General features: G+C 39.1%; 1 protein-coding gene and 1 long non-coding RNA gene across 7 annotated transcripts in view; one reads left to right on the top strand and one right to left on the bottom strand.

Moving 5' to 3' along the window:
• LOC131032478 (uncharacterized) overlaps positions 1-26495 on the top strand; it is a 155003-nt gene that overhangs the window by 124127 nt on the left and 4381 nt on the right. The gene's annotated exons all lie outside the window — the stretch shown is intronic.
• LOC131032477 (DNA-directed RNA polymerases IV and V subunit 2) overlaps positions 1-26495 on the bottom strand; it is a 164601-nt gene that overhangs the window by 97541 nt on the left and 40565 nt on the right. For 4 of the 6 annotated variants that reach the window (XM_057963462.2, XM_057963458.2, XM_057963460.2 and 1 more), the window contains one exon: positions 25568-26383. In XM_057963462.2, the coding sequence (XP_057819445.1) occupies positions 25568-26308 (741 nt within the window). In that variant the 5' untranslated portion in view covers positions 26309-26383. The remainder of the gene's footprint in view (positions 1-25567; positions 26384-26495) is intronic. The other 2 variants (XM_057963463.2, XM_057963461.2) reach the window with 1 other exon arrangement.

Below are 26495 nucleotides of genomic sequence, written 5' to 3' on the forward strand. Positions count from 1 at the left end.
CATACTACTAGCAGTTTGTTGATTGCAGACTTGCCTTGCGTAGTCAACTGGAATCATTCAGCTTAAGCTTAACTTCAATTGTCGCTTCTTCATTGATATGCATCAACCTGATGGTGTCTATGCCTGCAGTGATGATTTGAACATCATAAAGCTTTCCTTCGAAGATCGCACTAACCTTGTGGAGATGGTCCAACGATGTCAAAACAAGACTTAGTTAGAATTTCATCAAAGATCATTCATTGCTCTTACATTCTTAGTGTTAGGATTAGATCCTTTCCTCGCCCTCATCTTTTTTCTTTTTTTTAAATCAAAGCTAGTAAGAGCCTGTGTTCCAGCAATATTCAAAGCAGATCAGACATTCAATCATCAAATGTAAGTCCCCTTGTGATTCCAGCAAATCACATCATACCACAAAGAGCTTATCCACACGTAGAGACCCTACATACAAGAACCTTGAAGTCATCCCGATTGAACCTTTTCGCGACATCTTCAGCATTCAGAGGCTTTATTCAAGAGAGGATAAGGTACCCTTGGGTATTTTATTCTGTGTTTGATAGTGTACAAAATACACGTCAACACTACCACATCATTTTGCAAGAAAATAGCCATCAAGAGTCTAGAAGTTGCTCCACTAGCAGCCCTAGAATGGTTATTAACAAGTATGTTTGTGTTACTAGCCTCACCATTGTTACCACCATTGTTCTAGTCATAGTTTGAAGACAATCTGAGTACTCTACAAAACTCTCCAAACTCCCTAGTCCTTAAGATGGCCCAGTTGAGTTTACCAGACTCCCGCACCAAGTCTAGAAGAAACTTTAAGAGTACTCTACCAAATCCTGCTCCAAGATTCTCAAGTCTTAGGCTCGCACTCTTGAGTCTTGAGCTCAAATTCATTTGCCTAGCGCTAGGATTGCACTTTTTAAGTAAAATTTCAACCTTTTTGTCATTTTTTGCTCTTATTCGCCCATTTCACACAGTGAAGCATTAACATAACAAGAAGACGATTTGAGAAAAGAATTTTTAAGGATGCATTGATTAAATCATCAAACAAAAGCAACAGAATTGGCTGCACTAGAATAAAATAATGACACTTTTGAGGAAACAATCTATTATCATTTTGATGCTTACTACCTTGTAGTTCAAGGCTTGAAAACTTAAGTTACACTAGGAGGGGAAAGACGAAGATGTAGATTGTATTTAATTGTTTTTCTCATTTCGACATATCATCATATGTATACATTTATAATGCTGTCATAGATTTATTATTTATATTTTTTTGTATTACAGTGTATTGTTCGACTTTGACACTACGAAGTTTCAAATTTTGAGAGTTTTGAGGATCATATGACATAGAGTGTTTGAATTATGAAAAATTGGTAGTCAAATTAGACTTTAATGTTCTCTAAATGCATTAATTTATTAAATTTTGTGAAATTATGAGGTTTTTTTTGTCAACTCCATGTTGAGTCTCAAGTCCGAATCAAAATTTTAAGATACTAAGTCAAACTTTTGGGCTGCCAAGTCGAGTCTGAGTGTAAGTCTTCCTACTATGTACAAAGATTGAACGAACAAGACTTAAAAGCCCTGAGTATGTACAAGCCCTCGCATGATTTCTCAAAATGTTCAACAACATAGCATGGGCCATGGTTCAAAGTTTTGCAAATTCATCCTTGAATCCCGAGAAACAATCCCACTTTGCCACTCTCATATTCAATCAAAATTTCTCGAAAAAATATCGAGGCAACTTGCTAGGACCATGATTTATCCACACACAAGTTTTTCCTAAACCTCCATAATCAAAATCATTGTAGAATAGAGATCTACTAATGAGAGGGGGGGAGTGAACCAGTAGTAAATAGATCTTTTACAATCTTTAAATAACTTATTCAAAACTTTTAATTTGAATTCTAAATTGAAAGTACCAAGCTGAAATCTAAAACAATACCACACAATGAGACCAATACACAAGAAAACACGTGGAAACCCAAGATGGGAAAACCACGGTGAGAAATGCTGCTAGGATCTATTGTCCTAATCCTGCCTCACAAGTATACTATTTACAACTTTTGAAGGACACCAACCCGCCAAAATCTCTGCTTGAGAGCACCAACCCTCACAATCACAACCTTGTCAGTCTGGGCACCAACTTAGAACCCTTATGGCACCAACTAAAAGGATATTGCAAGTATGATATAGCTAAATCAAATGTGTAGTGTCATAAAATTGCGACCCTAGCAATTTTTGACTGCATTAGGGTCCTCACGCACGCGAGATCGAATCCCCTAGCCTGATCGGAGACCGAAGATTGCTCAACCCTTGGAATCTGCTTCTTCCTTGGCCTCTACACCACCCTATCTACACTCTGCCCTAGAGAAAGGGGTAGGACAAGGGTGTGGCGCCCCTGTCCGCCTAGGACAGCTGCCCTATTTTGGGGCAAGACCTTTCCTAAGCATGCATTGTACGTTGTACAGTGAGCGAGAAAACTTCCCCAATGTCGGCCTGTGACGAAAATCAATTTCATTAACCCTAATTGACATGTATTTAAGTTGCATTTGCCCTCTCATTTGGGTAGGTTGGTCAAGTTGGATAAGTTCAAGGGGGTGAGAATTTGCGATCAAGTGTTCAAGAGCATTCAAGCATTCTTTTCCAGCATTGAGCATTCTCAAGTCTCCCTTCAAGGCTAGGTGTTGCAAGTAGGTGTTGCATTCAAGTCAAGGATTCAACCATTGAAGAGGGAATTGATTTCGACATTCAATTCCACACAAGCATTTCTATCAACATTGCTATCACAACCTCCCTTCAGGTGATTTACATTTTAGTCTTTCATTTACTTGCAAGTACTTTCTTTCATTACTTGGTTAATTCCAAAACTGGGGTTTGACCTGAAGGCCCCAAATCCCAACCCATTTTCCTCTCTTTTCTGTGTATGTAGGTTGCAGGTGCGCAACTGTACTTTCGGATTCAGGCTCCATTTGCAGAGGCGGAAAAACCCTTTTCGTTTCGAGGATTTTTCAAAGGACCGTGTACATTTCCGCCACGATCTGGGCAACTTTTCCTCAAATTCGCAGGGCTGCTTCGTCTCGACATATTACTGCCAGATCCAAGTGCACAATTTCATCCCATACTTCGATCTCAAGTTATAATCAGTTCTTTGTCACTTTTGCACTACATAATTGAATCAATTCCTTTCCATTTCAAATAGGAAGAGGGTATTAGCTTATCATTCCCATTTCATTCAGAATTCTATCTTCTTCTTTGGAGATTGAATCTAGTGAATTCTCCTCTCCATAATTAGGTGAAAAGTGTTTGAAGGGAAATCCGTAGTGAAACTCTCATCTCTCCTTGGAGGGAAAGGGTAGTTTTCCTCTTGATCTCTCATTTACACATTTTTCACCCACCAATACATTTTGGTGACATTACAATATGCAATAATGTGCTTCACATATTTCAAAGATATGTGAGTAAAACTTTTCAAATTTAGACAATATAATCCTTCAGAAATATCATAAACTGAACAATATAAATCTTCAAAATATCTTGAACCAATCCACTTGCAATCTGCAGACAAACCCTCACAGCTATTGTGATTCTCAGCAACGTTGAACGAATTTGTTTATACAAACTTAAGGCAGCCATTAAAGAAGGTAAAACATATCATCATTAAAAGCTTATTCCATATCAACTGAAATTTTTAATTAAGAGATTTCCAAAAAATCAACTTCTGAAATTCTGATCAATATAATCTCACCAAAACATATGATGACCACTTGCTGTGACTTTATCTCTTCTGTTTCATATCGAACACCACCATGAATGCCATTTAAACTATTTACTTTCAATGATACGATATATCAATCATAGTTTAGAAACAATTTCTGAACATCAAAATGTTTCTGTCCTTCACATGTTTCAGAATCACTGCATTCTTTTTTCCACTCTCAAAACATCGAATGAAAGATGATAATATTTAAAATCTCTTATTATTAATCAGGTAGTTATAGTTCTTCCAACCGCTACCTGACTTAACCACTTGCAAAGTGGTTTGTAAACACAACGTATAGCCTTTGCCATCGTGGCAAATATTTCAACCACCCAAAGCGGTAAAGACTTTGCACGATATATTATTAACAAAGTCAAAAGCCAAATACACATTGGCGTTGTTCGATATACATGAACTTCCAACCGTTGAACTTTCAAAGTGTTTTTTAAGAGAGATTTAATAAGTTTATAAGAACTCTGTGCAGACCTGGTGATATATTCTGAGAAAGCATTTCTCTGGAACAAACAAACCATCAACCATTCTTTGTTGATGCTGTGTCAATTATCAAAAATAGTTTATATCAGTCAAGGGAGATCGTGCAAAGTCACAACACAATTCAATCACTGTGAAGCAGATCATGTAATGTCACAACACAATTCAATCACTGTGATGTAGATCGTGTAAAGTCACAGAACAATTCAATCACTGCAATCGCAGAAAATTGACAATATGAAAAAGACCAGGTATCAACACTCATATGCTTATGTGTTTATTTTATCACAGAATATCATTTCAACATAAGTCTTATTTGACATCAATGACAAAAGATCGTAACAATAACTTTCAAATTTAGTGGTAAGGAAATAAACAACCAGGTGGTCTTCGTCCTCGAATGGAAATTCTTGCTCACTATCTATGACCACATCAGGAGGTCGCAGTTGATGATGAATGATCCCTCGGGCATCTACTCATTCTTCTCGAGACCTCTTTGGCAATGATTTCAGCACCACTTCGAATTGTTCTACACTCTTTGACTCCATTGTGACAACTAGCTCATCATTTTCATAAACCATGTGCAACTCAGTAAGCATATCTTCAAAAACTAAGCCATCTTTGATAAGTTGATCTTCAAAACATTTCTCTAATTGTTCTTCAAATACAATTTCTGATTGTAGCGCCCCTTCGAATTGCTCTTCATTCTCTAGCTCCATTACGATGTTCATTTGACCATTCTCTCCAATGATGCTTGAAACTTCTTCCTTTGGGATGCCTTGAAAGTCTTCATTAGAATTTTCTCCCTCTTGTATGGACGAAGGTTCACCAAAGATTACTTCCTCTTGAATAGGTGGTAAATCCTTATTTGAATCTTCATCAAGGATTGCTTCCTCTTGAATACGTGGTAAATCCTCATTTGAATCTTCATCAAGGATTGCTTCCTCTTGAAATGCATTAGAATTACTTCCTTGTTCTTGAGATTGATTTGAATCCCATCCTTCTTCCCTAATTAATGAATGATGACAATCCTTCAAGTCACTTAGTCCTTTTGCCATGTCTCCTATTTCTGATTCTAGATGATTATCTTCACAAGTATCCACAATTTATAGGACTTCATGCTTTGATATTTCCAAACATGATCATCGCCTGCTACCATCTCGCTTTCTTGAATATCTTCCATTTCAACACATTCTTCTTTGAGTGCAAGGTATGCAAAGTTGTCCTTGATTGCAACACATTGATCATTAGGTTCAATTGTGCTTCGCCTTGCAACTAACTTATTTCATTATCAGATGATGTTGTAACAAACTCTTCTTTTGTTCTTCTATATTCCTCAGCTACAAGATATGCAATCTAATTTTTACCATAATGCACTCATCTAATGATTCTGGTAGTCCAAAATGGCATCTGACTTGGCTGATAGCTTCTTAACACAATGAACAAGTAAATTCTAAGTGGTGCGCATTATGAATCTTGTACTAACAAGGTAACAACATACTCTCTAGGCATGATTCATCATCAAGACAATTGATTCTCAATCAACCCTTTGAATCTTGTGAATTCGTCATTACATTGTGGAGCATTGAAATTGTTAGGTTCCATGAACGCCTCTGGCTTGGGGATGTCCCAAAAGAAGATTTTTCCTCGTATCGCTCACTCCACACTGGACAAAAATGTCAAACAATGCAACTCATTGTGTTTAGTTGTATCTAGAAATGCAAATTCGGACAAACTCAGTGGGTATAGTTGTGCATTCAAAGCCCACCAAAGCCGAAGAATATCATCTTGGTGATCATCTTGGCCATGCAACTCACGAAACTGCCCATCCATTAAGAAAAAATCTTTCTTTTTTTTGGATTTTTTTGGAGATTTTTTAAATATTTCACTTTTTTTTTTGGATTTTCGACATAAAAGAGATCTAGCATATCTCAAATGTAGCTTGAAAGCTCATTATGGTTCCAACCTGTGCTAAAATTTGAGCATGAACTACTTATTGGTAATGCAAATTTGGACAAACTGTGTGGGTGTAGTTTTGCATTCAAAGCCCACCAAAGTTGAAGAATATCAACTTGATTATCATCTTGGCCATGTGACTCAGGAAACTGCCCATCCATTGAGAGATCTTTTTTTTGAATTTCCTTTTGTTTGTTTTTTGGAGTTTTTTTCAAATTTTTCACTTTTTTTTTGGATTTTCAACATTAAAGAGATCTAGCATATCTCAAATGTAGCAAGCTTATTCTAGTTCCAGCCCGCGGATTTGAACATGAACTGCTTCCTTTATTTTGCAAGTCCAGTTCATGAACCAGCATCGTCACCTTCATTCTTGTGGTAATTTTGTCAAACGTAGAGGAGGGTGAAAGAAGTCATAAGATAATTCCTCCACTAATTCTCCACTCAGTGTATATGATATTATTTACTCCCGAAGGGAAATTAGTTGATTACGTAGAGTAAACAAGATACTGAAACATACCTGAAAATAATAACAAATAATAGTACTCAACACAACAACATATGGCAAAAAGAAATGTTCTTTATTATCAAAGTGTAATGTGTACAATCATGAATATTTCCCAAACAATCAAAAGTATATATAGTGCCCGGTGGTTGGTTAAGACTGCCACAACCTCTCGAGAACAAACTAATTACAATACCACTTATAATGCTAAAGAATCATTATTTATTATTAAGGCAATTTTGCCAACAACAAATGTGATAATGTTGGTAATCACAAAGGGACTTATGTTTTGCAAAACAATTGGAGCGTGGAATCTAAACTCACTTTTAAAAATAAAGGACAATGAAGATGATGGATAGTGCTTCGATAGATGGATTCCGCAAGTCAAGCCTCGCTTCGCCATAACGAAACAACTACATAAAACTGATGCAATCTGCAAAGGAAACGATGGATTTCCATATTGTAAACATTCATAAAATACCCAAGATTGGCACAACAATCCAAACGAACATCCACAATCGAACTAGTGTTAAATTAGGTTTAGACTGACCATACACTGCAATTTGCAATCAAAAAATTCCAAATGGTATGAACCGGAATTCCATCAAATATCATCACATTTGTCCACCTTATAATCAATGAACTTCAACTAAATTTGAGAAGTAACAAGAAACCATGCAAAATGTTGAAACAACACAAAAATCCACCATGCTTCAATGAAAATCATGTATTAATTCCACCATAGTCTTGGCAACAATCTCTAGCTTCCTCCTACTCTACTCCTAATTGCTAACTATCAACTATTTATTCTCTAATTATTAACTATTAACCTTTACAAATGAGAAGGTAATACCTTATATAGACATCCCAATTACAATTAAGGGCCATGATTGATTTGAAATCAATGGTCGAGATTTAACAAAAAAACCCTAATTAGGGTTAGTTACTGTAGCATCATAAATTGTATCCCTATACAATTTCGGCCTCGCCTAGCCCTCACCTTAGCGTTTCGGCCTCTAGTGCTCAATGCCTTCTTTGATACTACTCATACCCCTTGAAATTTGCATTTTCAACTTGAAAGATCCCTAAATAGGTCTTTTGCTGCCCTGTTTTAATTTTAATTTAATAAACTATATTTTGGGGCATTTTTTGGTGTTCTTAGAGACTAGACAGAAGATGCAAAAGAGTTTGTTTCTTTTGTGTTGTTTTTTTTGGTGATGGGGTTTGCAACATATGACAAGAAACAACATAAAAATGAACTGTAATCAAGAGATCAGCTACTGATTTTTATATGACAACAGATTACAATCATCTAGAAGTGAAATAAAATTCACATGTACAAGCAGAAAACATACCAAAGGTCCAGTGCTAGGGTTTGAGGCTGGTTTGCTATCCAAAAAATGGATACAAGCTGAGAAGGATGGTGTAGGAGCAGATCAGTGGATCCAATCTGCTTATTCTACCATAAGATGAATTACCAATATCAAATTGGGCAAAGAACCCAATTACCAGCTGGAAATCCAACCTTTGCCAGGCAAAGTTATACAATTTTGACCTTCTTTTCCCACTGTTTTGCTCACCCTGATCACAAATCTAGTCAATTGACTCTGATTTCTTCCACACTACCCTTTCTAATCCCAACAATGAGATCAAGCACAAGAAATGGAGTTAGAACCCTCCATTTAATTTTAAATTGATGCACAGCCTTCTAGAATTGTACAGCCCTGCCTGGAATGGTACGGCTGCAATTATGAAACCCACACTTGCTGTAATTTCAAGACAAACTGCTCAGAACTGATGTATCATTCCTAATGGTGATTGCTGGGCTGGTTTTGTTGCTAAATTGACCCCCAATGGGTCTAGACAAGGCACATCATTGTCCCACGTGGGCAAATTAGTGGGTACACCTCCACTACCAATGCAGATCTGAGGGTTTACGTCCTCGAAACACCTGCAATTTCTGCTGCTGATGCAGAGTAGAGAAAGTCAGAAATAAAATAATAACATAATACCAATTCTCTCCTCTAAAATGTCTAATAACCTTTTCCAAAGAGTGGCGTAACCCTAAATGGAATATCCCATTGGAATCCAACTCAAAAGGCATCTTCCTTGGCATCTTTTGGGTCCACGCAGCTTAAAGGCTTAAAGGCTTTTAAAGAATGACATGGCAAGGGTCCCACCATGCCATGTCATTTAAGTGATTTGAGCAAAGGGGTGGCGTTGACATAAAAGGGGCCACCTTATTAAAAGGTACGCATGGCACTTTATTCAAACATAAGCCTTTATTAAAAAAAGAAACTTAGGCTTATAAAGTAACTTTATAAAAGTTACTTTTCCTTATTAACTTTTGACACTTAGAAATTTTTAAGTGTCTTTATTCATCAAATGCAATGTGGGAATTGCATCAAAAAGATGGGGACATGACACAACTCATGATCTTGCCTTTGTCCCATTTTGAGTCCTAATTGACAGGACTAGGATGCCCTAACTACCTGGTCTTCCCAATCAAGACCCAGAATAGAACCTCACAACAATCACTTGACGTGAGCGAGAAATTTAGCTCTTTGTCGGCCTGCTCTGAAAATTCAAACATTTAATGCAAGATTATGTATAAAAGGAGGACTACCCCCCTCATTTGGTAACTAGAAATGAGAAGGAAATCATAAGTGAGCTCTCAATTGCACTCTAATAAAATCAGTTCAAGTCTATATGAGCAAGAGTTGAAGTATATTAATTTTGTATCTTGGTCCCCTTAGATCGCTTGGTCTTGTGGACATCATTTAAATTCATTCAATCGTTCATTCAAACCATGCTTTGAACCACCTCAGGGATGTATACAACAAGCTTGGGGAGAACTTGAGTTGCTACTCGACATATGAAAAGGACTTTAAAGCCTTCAAATAAATATTTTGGCCAACCTTGCTGAAGTTTCAAAATGTACAGTCTCCTCTTAGAGTTTATGTCGGTGGTATGGTTGCGTACCACTAAGCCAATATTAAATTTTATATTATCACTCCTACACACAGCACTTTGTTCTTCTGTCCTTTCTAACTTAGCACAGACAGCACTTCCTTGGGTTCAACAATATTCCATATCTTCTGCACCTTTGGAATACTTTTCGCAAATCTTCTATGTGATCCTCTTTTTTCCTAGAGAACACTGTGATGTCATCCATGTAAATGATTATACATTTTCCTATCAAATCTCTAAAAGCAATGTCCATTGCTCTCTGAAAAAGTAGCACCGGCATTGATTAGCCCAAAAGGCATTCTCCTGTAGGCAAACGTTCCCCATTTTGTTGTGAAGGTTGTCTTTAGTCTATCTTCTTGCTCTACTAATTGTAACCTAAGTATCCGTCTAAAAAGGACATCATTTATGACCTCTTTACTATTTGCAATACCTCATCTAGTGATGGTAACGGGTAATTGTCTTTCTCCAATGCCTTGTTAAGGTTTCTAAAATCTACACAATCTAATTTCACCATATTTCTTTCGTACTGGAACCAAGTTGGGGACCCACGTCGAATGCCTTACTGGAAAAATAATCTTGGCTGATAGTATCTTTTTCACTTCTTGATATATCAATGATTCCAATAGCAGATTTACTGGTCTCTGTCGTTGTTTGAAAGGTTTACTTCCTAGCTTGAAGGAATCGTGTAGGTGATGATTGAGGTGTCATAGGTCTTCATGTCTTCATAGCTCCACACAATGACATCTAGGAACTCCTTCATATTTCTTAATATGCCTTCCTTTTCTTTTGGTGTGCAAGCCTTTCCTACGAACACGTTTTAAATTTCTTATTCATTACCCAAGTTAACTGTTTCATAGGCATTTCCTTCTATGTTATGACTTTTGATAGCTCTCAACTTATCTAAATCAAAAACCCTTTGTGATAACCCTACCTCACCACATGATGTAAGCCTTTTAAACACAAATAATGATAGAATCAATTATTAAATTATGTAATATATTGTTAATATATTAGAAAGGAAATAACACTTATAAATCACTAGAAAAGAGTTAATTAAATATATTTATATTTAATTGATTTAATCTAATTAATATGTTTAAATCATGCTAAATGGAAATAGGAATCACTTATATTTAATAATTAATAATTAATATGTTTGTATTATATTAAATATACTTATAATTTAATTAAGTTAAATGGAAATAAGAATCACGTTATAAATTAATGTGTTTGTATCATATTTAATAAAGCAAATATGTCCAACATTCTTGTGTGGACCCCCCCCCCGAGGGAAGTGGTGGGACACGAAGCCACAGCCTACCATGGTGTGACGGTAGTCGCAGCCTAGGCTGCGACCCGTCACATCCCTTCCCACGGAAGGGCCCCCGTGGAGGGACATGATCACTCCCCTCCATGGGTATTAAACCCAAATAATCCGTAGGGTCAAGGGGGAGGAAAGGAAGACAGCGCGGGCATAAAGGAAACTAGGGATCAGAGGGAACTGCGAGTTGGAGACCAGACTGCAGGTGCAAACAGGTAAGAAGCGACCCCTAATGTATGTGTAAATAGATATAAGTAATAATAATTAATATATATATTAAAGAATATAATGAATAGTTTAATATATATATATTAATAAATGTAATAATAATTAATATATGTATTAAAGAATATAATGAATAGTTTAATATATATATTAATAAATATAAATAATGAACATCTGAATACAGAGGTTAATGAAAGATTCTTAGATATTAGGGAACGTGTATAAACATAAGTGGAAAATACATAACAATGAATAGTAAGAATATATGTTAAACAAATATGAATATTGTTACTGAACATCTATATGCATATGTATGGCTTGGTTGACTAAGTTCAACCAAGAAGAGACGGATCTGGCCGGTCCCCTCTGAGAACTTGGGTGATGGGGTGCATCACCCAAGGCAAGGAATGACATAGGGTCTTCCTTGGATGGCTTGGGTGTAAGAAATTACACCCAAGACAGGAATTGAATTAACCTTCGATTTCCTAGAGGGCTTGGATGTAAGAAATTACATTCAAGACAGGAGTCAAATTCACCTTCGACTTCCTGGAGGGCTTGGAACCAAGATGGGTTCCAAGAAGGCGAGCCTCATGGCGGCCTAAGGACATATCTTCGCATGGCATTCGTATCCTTTTTATTAGATGAGAATTGTGATTATGTAATTAAGTATTTCAAAGTTAGATTGCAAGTTAAATTACATATATATATATGTTGTATTCTAACAATCGGTTTTGTAGGACAGTGATCTCTAACTAGTAGGGACATTACACCCTTTCAATCTCTACCATTCCCTTTGGGATGGTATTAGTTTTTAAATTCAGTATACCTTCAGGATCAAATTTTGTTCCTTCAATATCTTCTTCATCAATAACCTAGCTCAAGAAGACATCTGAATTGGTGAGAAAATCCAATATGTGTTTATCATCTTCAAATACCTAAAAGTTTGTAATATTGTCAAGAACTAAAGGCACTGGAGTTAACTCCACTATGAATTTCTTTAACCACTCCATGGCAAGAGGTGCTACGAAACTGGCAGCTTGAGCAAGCGAGTTTGCCACTTGATTCTGATATCTATAAACTGACTTGATATTGAAAGCGTCGAAACTTTTGACAAGCTCCCATACTCTATTGTGATATCTTGTCAATCTTTTGTCGTGACAAACATATTGTTTTTGTATCTGTCTTATGACTATTTTTGAATCTCCAAATGCATGTAGAATCTTCACTCCCCTTCTGATGGCTAACAACAACCCGTGAACTAGTGATTCATACTCAACAACATTGTTTGTGCATGGAAATTGCAGCCTGTGAGCAGCCAAGTAAGTTTCTCCTGATGGACTGATTAGTTCAAAACCAGCTCCTAATCCTTGCTTTAATTTGGACCCATCAAATCTTAGAATCCATACTTGGTTTTCATCACTGAGGTCTGACTACATGACTTTGCTTTTCCTTTATTTTCTTCTTGTGATTTCTGCAGGTCTTCTTCAAATGAATTATCAGCTTCTGGAACCTTGATTTCCTCTAATGTTAAGGCTTCGGGAATCCTTTTATGAACTTTCTCTAAAGCGATTTTGCACATGTCACATGAGAACTTAGAATGGAAGGCATTGTGTATCCTACACCAATTAGGCAGCAGTACGTCTTTAACACATGCTAAGTTGCCTTGCTCAATGCCTTGTTTGATGTTTTTGTGGGCGAACCTCTTGAAACTTTCAAACATCCCATCATCATCTTGATCTGAATCATGGTCGCTCTCAACAACAGCTTTTGTAGAGTTTATGATCTATAAATTGTCCTTTTCATGGATACTTTGCAGCATTAAGACCTCTTCATGCTCATTTTCTAACACTACCACTTGTGGTGGTCTCCTTTGCTTCCTGTTGGAATGGACTTCCCCACTGCTTGTGATGGTATCCAGGTGGGTCCAATAACCCAATGGCATGGAACGGCATATTCCAACATCCCAAGGTTTCCAGACATGCCTCTCTGAAAAGACTTGTGTGCGTACAGCATCAAGGAATAACCCAATGGCCTGGAACGGCATATAAAAAGCTTTGTGTCACAAGGTCAAAAATTCATGAATTCTATCGGACAAGACTGGAGCCCAGTTGTACACCGTCCCATTCCTCAGTCCATTCATGAGTGCAATCATGGGTGTCGCCGTGTCCAATGCCCTGCTAGCTCCACCAAGTCTGCTTTTCATGACATCTAGCAGGCACTGCCATTCTCCTTAAACAATGTACGATTTTTTCAATCCTCTGCCCTTAGGTGCCTTAATTGCTACCCATTCCTGTTCTGATGGATCACTTCGACATATCAGCTATAGCAGTTGCTCCTTCCGCTCTGGCGATATCTTAGTGGCGTTCTTGTCTACTTTCTTTCCCTCATCTGGTATGCCAAAGACCATGGCAAAATCCTCGGGTGCAAATGATATTGTCACAGTGCTTTGCTGATAAGAGAATGTCGATGCCCTTGTTGAGTTGTCGTATGTAGCTACTATCATTCGCAGACAGGGCTCAAAATCCTTGATCACAAAGATGGGCATTTGAATTGCCCAATGCAACTGTGCTTTCTTGAGAAACTGCTTAATCAAATTATTATTTGGGGTCTCGAGCCACCAGGTTCTGCATACACTGCCACTTAGTCCTTCAAATGTAATGGTGTTGGATGTAGTCTTTACCGACATTGTCTTCTTTTTGCCCTTGGTTGTGTCTATTGGCCCTGCAACTTTTACTCCAAATTGCAATACTCTCTTTCCCTTGTCCATGCCTGTCGTGCTTGCTTCCGCCAACTTTCCTGACTTAGACAGTTGCTCTAACTGCTACAACAGTTTTCACCAGTCCAGCTTCCCCAATCTTGGTTTTCCTAACTCCATTTAATTAACTCTTTTAATTGTTGGGACAACACTTACAATATTTTTCAAATTATGTTACTTCCCTGGGCCCTTGTACAGTCTATGCAATTTGGTTCTTCACACATTACCTTGTACGGCAGACGTTGTGCGACTTCATGTCCACGAAACAACTTGCTAGAGCCGGTTGTGTACAGAACCCTCACCCAACCGTAGGAACCACGTGTAGGGATTCCAATTATGAACTCCTTGGTTTGTACGAACAAATGGGTGTACGGACTCTGTGATTTCCGAGTGCCACCACAATCACAATCGTACGATTTTGCATTGACCCCAACGATTTCCTTGTAATAAATCTCACCCTCATCGTACAGAATCACTGTATGCCTTCACCTGTACGACTACTTATACTCCCTGCTTATATGCTTGGCGTACGGACGGTTCTAGTTTAGCGTGTACAGTTTGCCCACCGTACGGATTTGGGATCGGCTTCCTTTGAGCTTTGTACATACGATGCTCCTCCTGCAGTCGTACGAATTTTGATTGGCTCTATTTTGCCACCGTATAGAATTTTATTTACTTGGTCGTACGAAAATATTGACAACCGTACTATCTGCGCTTGAGTCGTACGGATTTCATCATGTGTCGTTCTTATGTTTTTATCGAATCTGTACAGTTGTAATGACAAAACCGTATGGTGAGTTCTCTATCATTTTCCCTTTTTTTTTCGTTTTTTCTTTTTTTTAAAACTAAAAATAAAATAATTACCTTGTCAAATTGGCCAACTAGACCCCGCCTCCAAACGAACTGGGTCATTCCACTGCTGCCTGCGGTGGTAGACTTTTAATTTCGACCTATTCGCCATCTCCTTTATTGGTTGGTCGTCCAATGTAGATAACTTAATGGCTCTGTTCTCAAGATACTTCGCGAATTTTATATGGGCCCAACCATCTGACTTTGAATTTTCCAGGTTTGATCTCATTCCGCCTGTTGTACTTCAGCACCCACTGACTAGGACGGAACTCCATGAGCATATACTTATCATGCCAAAAAAATTGTCGTTGTTGGGCGGCTTCGATACCCCATTGGGCCATCATCCTTCATTCATCTAACTTGCCCAACGCATATAGTCACTCCCGCAGGCTTTCCATGTCTCCTAGTCGATTCTCATTTGCTATCCTTAGACTCGGGACCATGAACTCTGTCAGTACAATGGCCTCATGTTTGTACATCAACTGAAAGGGTGTATGTCCTATTGTCACTTTGTACGTAGTCCTATACGCCCACAATACAAATGGTAGCTTTTCTTCCCAACCTTCTTGTTCAACCCCGCATGATTTATAGATTACTGATACTAGTATTTTATTAGTGGCCTCTGCCTGACCGTTGGCCCTGGAATAGTACGGGCTCGACAGGGAATGAAAGATCTTGAACTCCGTCGTGAGTAACTTAACTACGTTATTCACAAAGTGCCCACCTCTATCACTTGTCAATTGAATAGGAATGCCATACCATGTAATGATTTGTTCATAAATGAACCTTTCAGTGCTCAAAGCAGAGTTATTCGGCAGTGCTCGTGCCTTTGCCCACTTTGTCAAATATTCAGTGGCTACCACAATATATTGACATCGTCGTGCACGGCTGGCCTTGAATGGTCCAATGAAATCTAGACCCCATCGCTCGAACAGTTCTTGGGCAAGGGATGGGTTGAGGGGCATAAAGTCCCACTTCGAAGGTTTTCCTACCCTCTGGCAAGTATCACAGCCCACCACCCATTCTCGCGCATCATTATACAGGGTGGGCCACCATAGTGAGGCACGCAATACTTTACGTACGGTGGTGTCTGGATCCATTTGGCGTCCTGCGGGCCCTTCGTGTGCTTCCCGTAGCACTCCTGGAATCTCTTCTTCCATCACACACCTTCTGAGGACTTGGTCGGGTCCCATTTTGTATAGCAACCCATTAATCAACTGGAATGTCCTGCTTCTCAAGATCAATTTTCATCACTTGGTAACATATCGGCTTGGAACCAAGAAGTGGACAAATATTCCCCGATGCTTGCATACCACGAAGGTAGTGCGGCAATTTGGAACAGATGTGCGTCAGAAAAGTCATCATTGACTCCCTTTGGTGGCTCTCCCGACATAATCCGCGACAATTGCACTACGATCACATGGCTCCTACCTAGCCATACAATTATTGTGAATGTGAACTCTTGAAGTAGTAGCCACCTGCTTATTTTGCCTTGAATAATGGGTTTATTCACTAGGTACATCAATGTCTAGTGATCCACATAAAAAGTAAAAGTTGTTGCCAGCAAGTAGTGCCGAAATTTTTGTACGGCATAGACCATTCTGAGGGCTTCCCTCTCGGTGGTACTATAATTCTTCTCGGCTTTCAACATCAAGCGACTAGCAAAATATATGGGGTGGTCCAGCCCATGTCCTCCTTCCTGTGCTAGCGTAGCCCCAAGGGCATAGTTCGAGGCATCCACATGTACGTAGAATTCTCGGTCCCAATTTGGATAGGCCAGAATGGGTGCGGGCACCAATCTCCTCTTGAGTTCATCAAATGCTTCCCCCTGTGTCAGTCCCCACATGTATGGTTCGCCCTTCCGTGTCAGCTTGTCCAATGAGAATGAAAGTTGAGCAAAGTTCTTAATGAACTTTCGGTAATATCCTATATTTCCTTTTGTCCCAGGAAGGACTTTACTCCTCTCACGTCAATGAGCAGCTCCATCTCCACAATTACCCGCACCTTATCTGGATCAGTTTTTAATCCAGTCTTGCAAACAATATGGCCCAGCAGCTTCCTTTACGGCACCATAAATCTGCATTTCTTCGGATTCAAGGCCAGCCTAGCCCTCCGACATCTCTCCATGCATTCCCGCAATGCCACCAAGTGAGTGTCTTCGCTACTAAAAATAGACCAGTCATCCAAGAAGGCCTTAAAGTTTCCCACAGACATTTTGTCGAAGATATGGAGAACTATCCTCTGAAATGTTGTCGGAGCATTGCACAAACCGAAGGGCATTCGGTTGTACGCATATACTCCATCCTCCACCAAAAAGGTGGTCTTTAACTTGTCCTCCTCAGCTAGCGAAATTTGATTGTATCCCGAGAAGCCGTCCAGAAATGAGTACATTTCATGGCTAGCCACCTCCTTCAGGATGCTAGCTATGAAAGGTATAGGGAACGGATCCTTGATGGTGACAACGTTGAGGCACCTAAAATCCACGCAGATGCGGATTCGGTTGGCTTCCTTCTTCATCGAGATCACGATCAACGAGACCCACTCACTTGTCTCCACCCGAAATATGATGTCAGCCTCCAACATCCGTTCGATATCTTCATTCACCTGAGCCGCATAGTTTTTATTCATGCGGTACAGCCTTTTCTGTACTAGCTGGGCTCCAAGGACCAACGGTATCCGATGGACACACAGTTCGAGTGGGACTCCTTACAGATCTTTGTAGGTCCAAGCGAACACGTCCTTGTTTTCCATAAAAATTTTGAAGGTTGCCACCTTCAACACAGGATTCCAATCGTCTCCCACCCAGATATTTTAAGGGGTCGCAGCATCCCCTAAGTTCATCTCCTTCAAGGTGGGGTCTTCGTACAGCATCGGTTTGTCCTTTGCAAACTCGTACGTCGGGACGTCATTCACTCTAGCGTCTCCCTCCTTATACTCCCTGTATTCTGGCGGGAACTCATCTTTCTCGCCTAGCTCCTCTTCAATTTGCAACATATGGCACAGAGGATAGAAGACTTCAGTCCTCCATCTGCTAGTGGAATAGCCCATTCCATGAGCCTACCTCATCCTCAGAGCAGTCTTCTAATTCCAGGACACCTTCGTCGGTCAGCTCCTTTTTGTTCTCATCCACCACGGAATCCCCATCGAAGTCTGAATCTGAAGAAGAGGCCATTTCTTCACTCACCATTTGTGTCCGGAGGTCGATGATAAATTTCCGGCCCCCACTCTCCATGGACAACGTGTTCCGCTTCCAGCAGCTTCCAGTTGTGATTTACTTTGGCTTTAATCAACTAGCCTCTTCCAAGGATTGTGTCATAGCCCTTTTTCTTCAAGGGGATCACGACAAAGTCAAGAACAAAGGGTTGAGTGTCGATCATCACATGTTGAGCTATGAGTGTCCCGATGGGTTTGATATCATGTTGGTCGGCACCCACCATGTTGAAGGTTGGCGGCCATAATGTTGGCTTGCCCAATTTCTGCCAAGTCTCCTCGAGAAGTACATTCACCCCGGACCCTTCGTCTATGATGGCGTTGGTGAGGATCGTACCCAATATCCCCATTTCGACCACTATCGGGTGTCTCCCACTGTTCACCACCAACAGCATGGGGTTAGTCGAGGGGTTGACCGACACCTCAGTGTGAAGTGTTATTGTACAGATCAGCACTTCTATGGCATTAGTGATGGCTTCTCTTAATCTGGGCATGGTGTTGAGGAGGTCCTGGAGTTTGATGGGTACCTCGATCTGCAACACTTGTCGAAGGATGTTTTGTTCGGATTCAGCAGATGTACTTGTCAAGGTTTCTCGAGGCTCCTTCCTCATTTCCCGCTCAATATTGCCCTTGGCTTCCCATACATGTTCCTTCTTTGTACGGGGATCAAAATAAGTAGCCTTCTTCGTTTGTGCTCTAGTGATGGCGAGCGTCTCCCTTTTATTGGACTTTTCAATTGTTAACAAATTTATTCCAAACTTCAGGCAACTCTCGTCGTCATGATCTCCTTGCCCACACCACTGGCACATATGTTGAGGCGTGTCTCCCTTGGGACAATCGCGTGTAGTGTCCCCATTCATTATAGGCTCGACATTGTATCATCGAGCGGCCTTTTGCATCATACTGCACTCGGCGGTTACTACTATTGTTATTTTTTCCTCTTCGTCTATTGTTTCTAAACCCGTCTGAAGATGTTGTGGTATTGGCCGATTGTTGTGGATTAGCAGCTGTCGCGGCTGTGGAAGGTTCAAAAAGGACTTGGGCGCTTCTTGTTTTCATATTGTATGGGCACTCCTTGTTGGAGTGTCCCAGTACTTGACAAATGTAACCTTCCGAGCATCCTGCTCTTGTCGGATCTACTCTTCAATAGCCAATACTTGTTGATAATTCCCAAACATGCTTCCGGATCATACTCATAAACTGCCTTAACTCCTATGCTTTTATAGATCATGTCTCTCGGCTCAGGTAGGTGGAAGGCTTTCACTGATAGCAGCTTCTGAAAGGTAGGCGAGCACTCTTCCACCTTTCACCACTATTGTCCTTGTGTGGGAATCATAGTGTTTGGCACACTCGACCATCAATTCATAGCATTGAATGGCAAGAGGGAAGCCAGCTGCCTTTATGATTCCACTGTCCATCATTTTCTTTGCTATCGCAGTGGGCTTACTTGTAGATGACGAGCTTCGGAATTTCTTGAGATCAAAATTTCCAAGGTTGGTATAACCTATGTTGCTCCAATGAGACGTGATCTTACTCTCCAACACATCGCCCTTTTGATCTTCCTTGATAAGTGCTTGACGTGTGCCGGCCCCACTTGTCTTTGGCGCTGCCATTTTTCACCTAAGACAGTTGTCTAAGTTAGGGTTATGGTGAAGGGCATTCAAATTATTGATTCAAAGCCTAGGAATGATGATTAATGCCTTTAACATTAATTAAGATCTAAGCAAATCTGAAATTGAATGATTGAATATTACTAATTACTTATTTTCAGTATGCTTATCTATACTTTCCTACTGAATTTACAACATGAAAGAGGTCTGATTCCAACAAAAATGGTCAAGACTTGACAAAAATCAGACTGGGAAAAGACTTTCTATTAATCTACACATTATACTTACCTCTGATTTAGACAATTCTGACCTTGGTTTGATGCTACTAACCAAAGATATATCTGATGATGTTTGTGAATTTCGCTGATGCTGGAAGTGGATAAATGAATTTGTCTCACACTTGATGAAATCCGCTCCTCTTCTGATTGAGCTTACTATCCCTTGATGAAATTCCCTTCTTCTAGTGACTGGATCTGCTCCTTTGCTAACTGAATCTGCTCCTTGTTGACTGAATTTGCCCCTTACTGAAGATTAAATTTGCTGTCTTGCTGATTGAAATCGCTGCTCTGCTTTTAAATTCACTATTTAGAGAAGGAAAATGCTTTGAAATGATGATCAAATGAGTGATTCGATTTAACATTTATATGTGTTTGAAGGAAAGGATGTGTCTTTTAGATCATAGGCCGACCTGATTTAGTCAACTAAAATCAAAATCATTTTCCTTTCCACAAGGTGCCCGACTTGATCAGTTTTTTAAACATTTTCCTTTTTCAAATTCAACTTTTGGCGCCAAGTGTTTGTGTGTGTTGTTGGGCGTGGTAGTTAGACAATTCGCTCCTAAGGGGAAGCAAAGGAAATGAATTTCACTCTTAGAAGGGAGCAATGGAAATGAATTTCACTCCTAAAAGGGAGCAAAGGAAATGAATTTCACTCCTAGAAGGGAGCAAAGGAAGTGAAATTCCCTCCTAAGAGGGGGCAAAGGAAGTGAAATTCGCTCCTGAGAGGGGGCAACGGAAATCGATTTTGCCCGCCATCTAGCTTACTTCTAGCCATCCATTCATCAATTAGTCTCTTGTCACCAATTCATACCTGAAGTTTCTCATCCTTCTTGCGTGGAAATGCTTCAAATGATCTTCAAAGCATGTCTTAGAAGCCATTTTGCTCTCATGAAAGAGCAAAGGAAGAAAAGTTCCCTCCAATTGAGGAGCAATGCAAGTGAATATCACTCCTAAGAAGGAGCAAAGGAAGTGACCTCAATTCGCTGCTTAAGCTAGGTTTCATCAATTTGCCCTCTTTTCATCAACTTATGTCTCATCAAATTACCTTCGAGGAAGGCCTTAGAAGCAATTTTGCTCTCATGGAGGAGTAAAGGAAGTGCAATTTGCTCCTTTTGAGTAGCAATGGAAATGCACTTCGCTCCTATTGAGGAGCAAAGGAAGTGACTTCAAATCACCACTTCCAACAATTCTTTATCAAAATTTCCAAGAACTTGATCCTATCACTGATCAAAGCGAGGGTGAAGGCTCTAGATTCATTCTACTATTAGTCAAAAATCACCAAATCGCCCTCAAGTATGCAAAGGAAGTAAATTTCCTATCACTGATCAAAGCGAGGGTGAAGGCTCTAGATTCATTCTACTATTAGTCAAAAATCACCAAATCGCCCTTAAGTATGCAAAGGAAGTAAATTTTGCTCCTAAGGAGGAGCAAAGGAAGTCAATTTCGCTCCTAAGAAGGAGCAAAGGAAGTGACCTCATACTAAGTCGAATTCAAGGTTGTTGGTTGAGAATTGACTTCATCTTTCGACAAAGGCAGCATATGATGACCACAGGGTGTTTTAGATGTCATAGAAGGCTTGGGGAGGAAATTCGCTACTGAGGAGCAAAGGAAGCACACTTCACTCCTAGGAGGGAGCAAAGGAAATTTTCATGCACTTAGCCAAATTTCTCCCCTGTAACCTACATCTTAATGAAATGCAATCAAACCACTTGGATGACAAAGGAGGCTTTGCATAGTTGATGGAACTTGATATAAGGGACTCCATCAAACTTCCTTCTATCCTCGTTCAACTTGACCTCTTTTATTCAATGTTTTGCTACCATAAGCCTTGATCAATCAGATTGATGACGACATTGATCCTACTCATTCAAATTTGCAAGAGATAACATGCTAGAGGACACTAGGAATTGAAGCAACGAGGGGGTCCCCATTTTGATGGGGTGATGTTGTGAAATGGTCACAACATCGCTTTTGGCCTTTCATATTTAATTATCATTTTTTTCACTTAATATTTTTTATTTTTTTTTCTAACCTCCAGGAATAGGGAAAACTAGAAAAATTCACTCCTAGATTAACCTTCAAGCAGTAGGGACATTACAGTCCTCCCTTCTCGAGATTGTTGATCCTCTAGCAATCGCAAATTAGGATGTTGTAAAATCTGTTCTCCTTCCCAAGTTGCATCCTCAACTGGCAAGTCTCTCCACCTGAATAGGGAAAACTAGAAAAATTCACTCCTGGATTAACCTTCAAGCGGTAGGGACATTACAATCCTCCCTTCTCGAGATTGTTGGTCTTCTAGCAATCGCAAATTAGGATGTTGTAAAATCTTTTCTCCTTCCCAAGTTGCATCCTCAACTGGCAAGTCTCTCCACCTGATGAGATATTCACGGATCACCCTGTTCTTCAACCTTCTCTCCCTCGTATCCACAATACTATCAGGAACTAAAACCAAATTTCCTTCCTAATTGAGGGGTGGAAGTTTTGGAGATGAAACTGTATGTTGGCCGAATGCTTTCTTGAGGCATGAAACATGGAACACATTGTGGATTTTACAGCCTTCTATAAGTTCTAGTTCATAAGCAACCTTCCCAATTCTTTTTAGTATCTTGTAGGGCCCATAGAAACGTGGTTTAAATTTTTCTGCTCCGCCTTTCTTGAGCGTTGATTGTCTGTATGGTTGTAGACACAGAAAAACCAATTTTGTCAACATGGTGTCTGTCTACGTACATTTTCTGCTGGTTTTGTGCATGCTGGAGATTACCCTTTAGTGCCTTGAGGATATCCTGATAGCTCTGCATCATTTCCTTTGTCCGAGGGACTTTACTATCATTAAAGGCCAAATCCATGAATGACAGTGCATCATACTCGTATAACACCCTAAAGGGAGACATGCCAATAGACATGGTAGGTGGTATTGTAGCAACATTCACCTAAATATAGCCGTCTGATACAAGCACTTTGCTGCCCCTATACATAATTTTGTAGGTAGCCCTCAATCCATTTATTCAGTATCTCTATCTAACCATTGGTTTGAGGATGGTAGCTCGTGCTCAATGTTAACTTTGTACCCGCTAATTGGAATAACTCTTGCCAAAACATACTGAGAAATCTACTATCTCGATCACTAACAATAGTTTTGGGAAGCCCATGCAACTTGAACACCTCTTTAAAGAACAATTCTGCTACCTGAGGTGTTGTGATGTTAGTAGGTACAGCAAAAAAATGAACTATCAATAACCACAAATATGCAATCTTTCCCCTGAACACATGGGATTCCTATTATAAAATCCATGGATATTCCTTCCCACTTTTGTTCAGTATTGGTAATGGTTCTAGAAAGCCTCCAGGGAATGTATGTTCTGACTTGTTCTTCTAACAAGTCAGGCACTCTCTAACAACTGCAAAACATCATCCTTTAGTCCCTTCCAGGTGAATCTCTCTCGAATCTGTCGGTAGGTTTTGAAGAAACCTGGCTGTCCTGCTAGAGGTGTATCATGCATCGCCCTCAAAATCTTGACCTTCAACTTCGACCCTGATACAAGATATATCATCAACAACAAAATACCTGTCATCCTGCACCTATCTGTCAATCAAATCACAGGCAAAGTCATTTTGGGTTACTCAGCCACTAATTGAGATTTCCAGTCAATTGAAATCTCAGTGAGAGAACAGAGTGTTAGTTTCTTGGACAGTGCATCGGCAACAATATTTTTCTTCCCTTTAATATACTCCACATTGAAGTCGTAAGCCTGAATCTTGCTCACCCACTTCTGTTTCCGTTCATTTAAATCCTTTTGTTCACACTAAGGGAGGGAATGTTGGGAAAACTATTGTCAATGTTCACATGTTTGTTAGAATTATAGGGTACATAGAAAAATATTTGTTGGTTTGTTTAGGAGCTTGTATATTTACGTGTGTTTGTTATAGTTTGGTTATTTGTTATCCCTTGATGTAAGGGATTTGTTACAGAAGTTCTCCTATAATATTGTTGCATATTGCAGCATTATCCTATGTGGCTTCTATGATTCCCCATTGCTCTGATATGGTACCAGAGCTACGTGAATCTTGTGTGCCTGGATTGTTGCATATTGCAGCGTTATAGTCACGAGATATTATTGCCAAATATAAGTGCTGCGCATGCAGAGTTGCATCCAACCCATCCAGCTCAGTTTAGTGGACGCCACATTCTGGAGCGCATCATAATTACCAACCGTTTGCTTGGAGATCGAGTTTCACCCTATTCTGATTTCTTCTGATTAGCAGTCAGATCAGGCGTTTCTTTGTCATGGTCTGCCCATTGAATTCAACCAGCGGCAGAGGAAAAATGGTGAAATCTAATGGTTTAAAATGTTCTAATCATCTTGCATGCCCCTCCACTGTTATGAGTCGTAGATCTGCAATATCAGCTTGCTCTTTTCAAATAAAGAAACCCCTCCACTGTTATGAGTCGTAGATCTGCAAAATCAGCTTGCTCTTTTCAAATAAAGAAACACCTTTATGTAAAAATAATAACCTTTTTGCACACAGAGTGACTTTATTTTATTTATGCTTTTGATTTAAGTCAATAAAAATTAAGTGAATACAAGTCGTCCATAATAAGGCAACTTAATTTAATTAATTAAAATCTTCCCTTCATAAATCTTTGAATTAGCCTACAAGAATAAAAAAAGCTAATAATGCATCCCCGAATACCTAGGTCGGAGAAGGGAAAATTACAATTTAACAATAAGCAGTGTTCATTCCCAAGATGAGCATGACACCAGTTGGATGACTTTACCTAGAAAAACATACTATGCATGCAAAATAAATATAGTAAAAACATAAACAAACATTGTGAATAAAAAATTACAAAATTACACTACATTTTAATGTTTTCAAAATAATTATTTGCATTCCATATTGATAAGAGGAGTGCATAAGATTACCAATCTAACACAACACAAAAACTAGTTCAACAAGTAGAGTTTTATCATTAGGATCACTGCATGTTACAGTTTTGATCGGGACCACTTACCGAAATTTCTGATAAAAAAAAAAGTGTGAAGTGCTTCACTATATTTGGGCAGTACTATATAAACTATAAAGCAATAGCTCAGAAAATACAGATTATTCTTAACAAAATAAAAACAATAATCACAATTTCACTTGTAGAATTGTTAGCTTTTTTTATTTCCAAGTCCAATTAAAGGCTGTAATTTGTCAGACAAAGATCTCTCTCTTCCAAATGTTTTAGCAGTAAGAAAAAGGGAAGAATTAAATACGTATTAATGAATTAATAGATTTATATATTTTAAAAAAAGACAAAACAGAGAGATTATTTTGGAAGGATGATTTTAATGTTTCCACCATCCCAGAGAGGAAGAAAAAACATAGGTATAAATACTTTTGAGTAACAAAGGATTTTTTAAACCAAAGGGAAGAAAACTAAACAGCCTATTATCATAACCCACGTTACAGGAATACAAATATATGCCATTTAGTGCAAACAAATCAGAATAAATAAACTTTTCACATAAATATATGAACAAAGACAATATCAAAGAACCACCAAAGATTCTGTGCCCACATAAGAATTGTGAAAAATCTATTAATGTCAGATGCACCCAAAAACAGAAAAGAAATAAAAGTAAACTACTTACTTTTGTTGTCATTTCTACATGGACAGGGGATGAATATGTCATGTTTCGAAGACGTGCCTCTGCAGGTTTTAGTGGCAGTAGCTTTCCTTCCTTGTTACAATAGGAAGGTTTCTCCACAGTGACCCTCCCAAAAGAAATTGATGCCCGATTCCATCTCACATCCAGTGTCCTTTTTTGTGGATTATGTTCAGATTCTACTTCAATCTCTCCAACATTATCAAACACTTTTTGCAGCCCATGAGTCATAAAATCATTGAAAGAATTTATCTGATGGCTTACCAGTCCATATTCATCAAAGAATGCTTTGGTAGTATCCCTGACGAAAGTACATAGTTCTGTATCTGACAATCCATTGTCAGATCCCTTGGTTACATCTGGTTCATCATCACTGCTTTCTATTTCTTCTGCAACTGTTGTTAAGTCTATGTCACTTGGTACTTCTTCCACTTCCCCTGCATTATCTATGTCCATGCTTGTGAAGAGATCCTCTATTTCTTTTGCAGCATCTCCCAGACCCAACTTGAACGGATCATCATCTGCTTTCTCTGCTCTATACAGGACATCCTCATCAATTTCACAGCCATTGGCTACTTTCGATATGTCCCTATCCGTTGCAGAGTCCTCTATTTCCTCAGCTATAGTTGCTATATCATTATTATTGCTGGCAGAATCATCGGATTCGTCTGAAATTTCTATTATATCCATCTTTTCAGAAAGTTCAATTTCATTTGCACGGCTCATGTCACTTGCTTTCCTCTCACTTTCTTCAGCCACAACTGCAAACTCTATTTTGTTCGTGTTCTTCCACTACTAAAACTTTCATGCATAGAGAAGCATATACAGTTTCATCATGTCATATTGAGATAATTTCGTACAGACATGCTTTCAAATTTCAAATATCAGTTCTAAGCTACCAACTGGCATCGAG

The sequence above is a fragment of the Cryptomeria japonica genome, chromosome 3 (genome assembly GCF_030272615.1).
Source record: "Cryptomeria japonica chromosome 3, Sugi_1.0, whole genome shotgun sequence".
NCBI lineage: Eukaryota > Viridiplantae > Streptophyta > Pinopsida > Cupressales > Cupressaceae > Cryptomeria > Cryptomeria japonica.